Here is a 6,000-nt window from a genome sequence, read left to right as displayed (position 1 = left end):
GACGTCGCTAGCGGAAGTGCAAGTGTCTGAGAGTGCAAGCCTGAGAATGCAAGTCTGAGAGTGCAAGAGTGCAAAAATGCTGCCTCCACTCCCTTTTCGAGGTATTAAATCGAAGATCCATGTGTTACAGGCGGAGCGCTAATGACGTTGTAGGCCTTGCAGTAAAGGTCGACGCAGAAGACAGGTGACACCCGTGTGTCCGAACACGCGAGACAGGAACCCGAGGTGGGCGTATCAGCTTCCCATGAGAACAGGTTGCTAATCAAATTTCATCTTTTATGTACCACGACCTGTCTTTCTTTCAGACATTGCATGATGTATTTCAAAACAAAGTACCTTTGAAAATATATGCGGATATCTTGCCTATATATATATATATAGCTACATCCTTTTTACAATCTCTAGATTATAAAACACTGCATTCTGTCAGCAATGTAACGCGGCAGTAACGTATAGAGACCTCGGCTTGTAACTATACTCTAATTACTTTTTTGAAAATTATAACGCGTTACTAAAAAAATAATTAAATTACAGTAACGTGTTATAAGTAATGCGTTAATGCCCAACACTGCATGTGTGTGTGTGTGTATATATATATATATATATATATAATGGAGCTTCTTGAGTTTTATTTTTTTATTTTTTATTAGAACACGGTACAAAGATGAAGGAATGTTATACATCTTAAGCTTTCTTTTTTTTTTTAAAAAACACTGTTTTACAGTCAGCATGTCAGCTTTGCTTCTCAGGAACAAAAAAAAAACAATCATATACAAAGTCTTTTTCAAAAAGCTAGTATTCATTGGCACAAAAATACAAACTCAATCCAGATAAAAATCAACTTCTTGTACAACTTAACATTCTAACATTGCATTAAAGGGAAAAAAAGAAATGCATCCAGATATCTAGGCTGAGTTCAAACACATACATATAATAAAATAAAGTAATTAGAAGTAAGTTCTCCCCTTTGGTAGAAAGACTCCCCTTTATCAAAAAGAAAATCCAAAAACAAAACAGCCTGCGTTAAGGTGCAAGATAACCCCTCAGTTTAAGGCGGATAGTGCTGCCATCAATGTGACCACTTGTAATCAAATGGACAGATATCATTTTCACTTTATGATCCATGGAACAGCTGCACGGCACTGAGAACCTCTTGGTCGTAGTGCTGCTCTACCTTCACGATCGTGCTGTGCTCCCGACAGCTGCTAGCATCTGCCAGGTCCTCTGCCGTATCTCCAAAGCCATGGTAGTGTCCATAGTGCAAATGTTCACCGGAGTCAGGCAGGAACGCACCCCATGCAGGCCGGTGAGATAAACAGCTGCTTGGGCTACCATTGAGGTGCAGTGAGCCACACATGTCCATTCTTGACTCAGCTGGAATGGTCTCGACCCCATTGAATTGGGACTGATAGCACTGCCCATTTGTGGCCAAGCTGTTGACAGTGAAACTGTTCTGCTGCCCATGACCATTCCTCAAACCTGTGGCTATGGCTTCATCTGTCATTCAAAACAAGACATGCGTCAGAAAGTGATGAGCAAATGGTCTTGATTACACATGAACTTGAGCCAGACCAGAGAAACAAAACATTTGAACCCATTACATTCTTGTAGATCAATAAACTGCATTTCATTTTCCATATGAGCACTTTGTTGCTCATATTTCAAGTGTACAATATGTCATCTTGTTTTTGATCAACTATTATTACAAGTCAACACACACACACTGTACTCTTCCAAATGGTCACAAGTGAGGGTTTGAACACCTATCTGCAAAAGTTTTTTTACTCAGAGAAACCATAAACGCCATCAAATAACCTAAAAGATGCTTCAGTGTTTTAAATAAACAAGCAGATTACACGTGAAATATTTAAATATCTTTAAAATAGTTAATATAAAGAGGATGGAAGCATAATTACTTAGTAAAATGTTAACCAATGCATTCATTCATTTGTAAATAGGACATGAAATGAAATATCCTAAAATCAGTTGATGCTTTCATTGTGAAATATATTGCTGGGAGATTCAGAAAATATAACTATTACATACAAGCCTACTGTACAATATTAAGCTAACAATAAGCTATGTTTACAAAACTGATTCAGAATTACCATATACAGATAATATGGCAAAAGTTCATGGAAATAAAGCCAAGAAAACTAGTAACTCTGTACATGTATTTTCTGTATTATGTTAGCTGGTGTGTCTTTGCAAGTACTGGTAAAGTCTGTTATTTAAGTCAATTGTGTGCATACTTTGAAAATAAATGTCAGCTTCTGAAAAAATGGACATCTCACCCCAACTACTTTTAGATTGCAGATATTTCAGCAGCCTGAAAAAAATCCAATACAAATATACTAGCCAAATAATTTGCATTGACAGCTTGTTGATAAACCTGGGGAAACTTGTTGATGGCTTGGCCCTCATAAATAAGCATAAGAGTTTGTCCATAGCCAGAGGCCAGGAACAGAAGTCATAGATGTGGGCTCCAACATTTTTTGGGTGGGAGAGGGGTTCCTCAAAGGAACACTGTCCTCATGATGTTCAAGGTCAATAGACATTGGTGGAGAAGGTCCAGTCCCACCTGATTGGTTTTCAGCAGTTGATTCCACATTCATACTCTCAAGCTCCTCTTCAATCCCACTGTTTGTCTTCACTGAAAAATTCATGCCTGAATGCAAAGCATGCAATATAGTCAGAAAAATATTTTTTCCTTGATTTTGTGTTGATTTTGTGCACAAACACAATGATTAAATGCACTACAAAACTGACTTACTCGCAGTTCTTGCTTTCTTCATGTGGTTTGGCTCTGTGCAATCAAGAAATCTTTTTCTATTGGCTATCGCATTCAGAAGACTGCGGCCCTGGATGTGCGAATGGTCGGTCCCATTATGGGCAAATCCATTTATTTGATTTAGCTGGTTGTGAGCATTAGAGAGGAGCTGAGCACAATCATGGAAGCCTTGAGCATGGGCCAGATCTGCTGCAGTCAAACCATTTGCATTCCTCAAGCTGCACAGTGGGTACAAAACAAAAGAGATTAGTCGGGTCTGGTATTATTTAATTAGCACTGTTATACTAATGTTTATAATGTTTTTAAATTTCAAAGACTTTCCCTTTTATTCTATTAGCTAGTTTTAGGAAAGGCCCAAAAGTTGCTTATTCACACACTGCAATAGGAAATAGTACTCTGAACCATTTTTTCCCCTTACAAATCATTTTTGTGAACAAAATTAAACAATGACACAATTTAATACTATTTATCCAACATAATGCTTTTATTGAAGAACTGTCATGTTAAAAGTACTGAAGGCAAGGCAGTTGATCTTTGTTTCGAGAAGTAGCTAAAAGCAGAAAAGCATAGTTCATTAGAAACAAAAAAGAATTCAGAGCATATATATCTCCAAATGCAGTGTGTGCACTTAAATGAGAATTCAGACATGAACCAACATGCTAAATGGATAAAAGATCAGACCAGATTATTAGTCATATTACATTCTACATATTTTAATGTCAAATGTTTGCCATTTTGTCAGATGGACACAAGATTATGCCCTGTCTGTGTGACACTGATATTCAAAGATACAGATTCAAAGATTCTAGCCTTTGAATAGTGCCTTAAGAATTATGATCCTATGGATTCCTTTTTGATCCTGAACATGTTTTAGGCCTAGTCCACATGTACACGGGTAGTTTTTCCTCCATTTAAAAAAAATAAAAATAAAAAACCTCGTCCACTTGAAACCGCAAAAACACGCTATGAAGTAGGGATGCGCCGATCCGAAAGTTCACACAAACTCTTTTCTCCGCTGTGGCTGTCAGTCATTTGTTCAGCCTTTAAACCCTGGTCACGTTCGGTTACAGCAGTCAATTCGGTAAAGCTCTCTCCAAGATCATTCTGTGTTCCCATTATACTTGATTTGTAAATACATGTCTATGATTTTGCAAAAAGGACTTTATCTTCTTGCCGGAGTCTAATGTTGTTTTGTTTTGTTTTGTTTATGTTGCTATGGGGTGTCTGTGAGAACAAAACTCGGGCGTAGAAAAGACTATAAATTGTTTTTAACGTGCACAGTAACTGAAATTTAAAACTGTTAAAAGAAGGCTCAATAACTGTTGCACAGATATAATACACTACGCATCAATTTCTCTTCCCTTTGTGCTTTGCAGATTTTAACACGAAGCGCTTACAATGTGCACATCCGGTGTGCAGGCTGTGACGCCAGGTTGCTTCAGGCTTCAAGCGCATCATTCTGCACACCGGATGCGCACATTGTAAGCGCTTCGTGCTCATAGACTGTATAAAAACAGTTCGTGCTGCACTGTATTTGTTTTGTCCTATCGTATCTATCATAGTTGTTGCCTTATTAAAAAATATGCTATACATTCAAAAGAAATGTTTTTTAATTTTATAGTATATACTTAAACATATATATGAATATTTTTAATGAATGGATTTTATAATATAAATAGCAATGTGTAACATTTTACCATATTTAGTGCAACACCTTTATTTGTTCCCCACAAAATATATTTTTTTCACTAAATGTTTGGATTTCTAAAATTATTGTGCACTGATTTTTCTAGAATAACTTTTGCTGCCGAATTATCCACTAACCTAGTTTATGATACATTTTTGTCATAGATTATAAATATACATAGGCCTATATTTTTTCATATTTATTGTTTATTTTATTTTTCTTTATAATGAAGTAGTCTGTATCTAGTAGATTGTGAAAGAATGATTATCAGTTCCACACACAGAGATATATAAATTCTACATTTATTTAAATGGGGAAAAAAAACTTCACTGGTATCGGATCGGTATCGGTATCGGCCAATACCGAACCCTAGGTATCGGATCGGTATTGGAGGCGAAAAAGGCGGATCGGAGCATCCCTACTATGAAGCGCTGCCAAGAGCATGCCAAACCAACAGGTGCTGATATAACCCTAACCGTAAAGCCATGTTGGCCAATTACAGACTCGCCTCATGTAAACAAAGGAGATAGTGGTGCACAATTTGATGTCAGTCAAAGGAGATAACAGCGTGCATTCCGACGTCACAAGCCAAAATCTTCGGTTTCACTGGCTACACGACAACACTGCAACCGGAGTTTCTGAAAATCTTCACCCTGGCAGGAGTTTTCAAAAAGGTTCAGTTTCAGTGACCTGACACTGCATTTGTGTGTGGACGAAACCGCATAGAAAAAGCTGCGGTTTTGAAAATACCTGTGTTCGTGTAGACAAGGCCTTAATTAACATCTGGAAACCACCCCCAAATTTCAATTCAATTCAATTCAATTCAAGTTTATTTGTATAGCGCTTTTCACGATACAAATCGTTGCAAAGCAACTTTACAGCAAATTAAGTTTCTACAATATATTTAGTAGTAACTTATCAGTGGTGACAGATAAATCTAACAAACGTCTGACCACTTTTGTCTTTTTGCAATGTCTGCACAATATAATGAGAAGAAATAACATTTGGGTCAGTAGTTGGTTCATTTATGAATTCAGTTTTACCTATCTATCTCTCCCTTTGTATTTTTAAAATGGTTTTACATGGAAAACAACAAAAAAGTGAAAATAAATATAAAATATACATGACAATGCTTCAAAATATAAAGTAAGACAAGTTCAGCTTTTCAAAAAAATTTAATACAAAATTATATGATCGGCTTGCATTCACTCATTCCTTCCTAAACATCCCATTTCTATCAGATAAAATATTAAATGCTTCCAATTATTTTGACTATGGAATATTTTAATCTTCTAGGAAACATTAAATGAAAACATCAGACAATGCCAGACAATTCTTAAGTCAAGGAACTCATTGCACTGTAGTTAAAGAGTTAAGAATAACCATTTCTATGCCCTAAGTAGAGATATAAAAAGTACTGGGCTCTCATTTATAAAACTCTCCGTAGATTTCAGAAGTGTACGTAGGCACAAAAGCTAAATTTTGCATACGCACAAAAATGTTCAGATTTATAAAACCATGT

General features: G+C 36.4%; 1 protein-coding gene across 1 annotated transcript in view; it reads right to left on the bottom strand.

Moving 5' to 3' along the window:
* Window positions 1–967: 967 nt before the first annotated feature.
* The window catches only part of ankrd10a (ankyrin repeat domain 10a), a 39,916-nt gene continuing 34,883 nt past the window's right edge, over window positions 968–6,000 (bottom strand). The window contains exons 4-6 of the mRNA XM_016459379.1: window positions 2,774–3,009; window positions 2,582–2,668; window positions 968–1,497 (exon numbers count right to left, since the gene is read on the bottom strand). Coding sequence (XP_016314865.1) covers window positions 1,115–1,497; window positions 2,582–2,668; window positions 2,774–3,009 — 706 coding nt within the window. The 3' untranslated portion in view covers window positions 968–1,114. The remainder of the gene's footprint in view (window positions 1,498–2,581; window positions 2,669–2,773; window positions 3,010–6,000) is intronic.

This window comes from Sinocyclocheilus anshuiensis, unplaced genomic scaffold (genome assembly GCF_001515605.1).
Source record: "Sinocyclocheilus anshuiensis isolate Anshui unplaced genomic scaffold, SAMN03320099.WGS_v1.1 scaffold1305, whole genome shotgun sequence".
In the NCBI taxonomy this organism is placed as follows: Eukaryota; Metazoa; Chordata; class Actinopteri; order Cypriniformes; family Cyprinidae; genus Sinocyclocheilus; species Sinocyclocheilus anshuiensis.
This window is presented reverse-complemented; position numbering and strand designations above follow the sequence as displayed.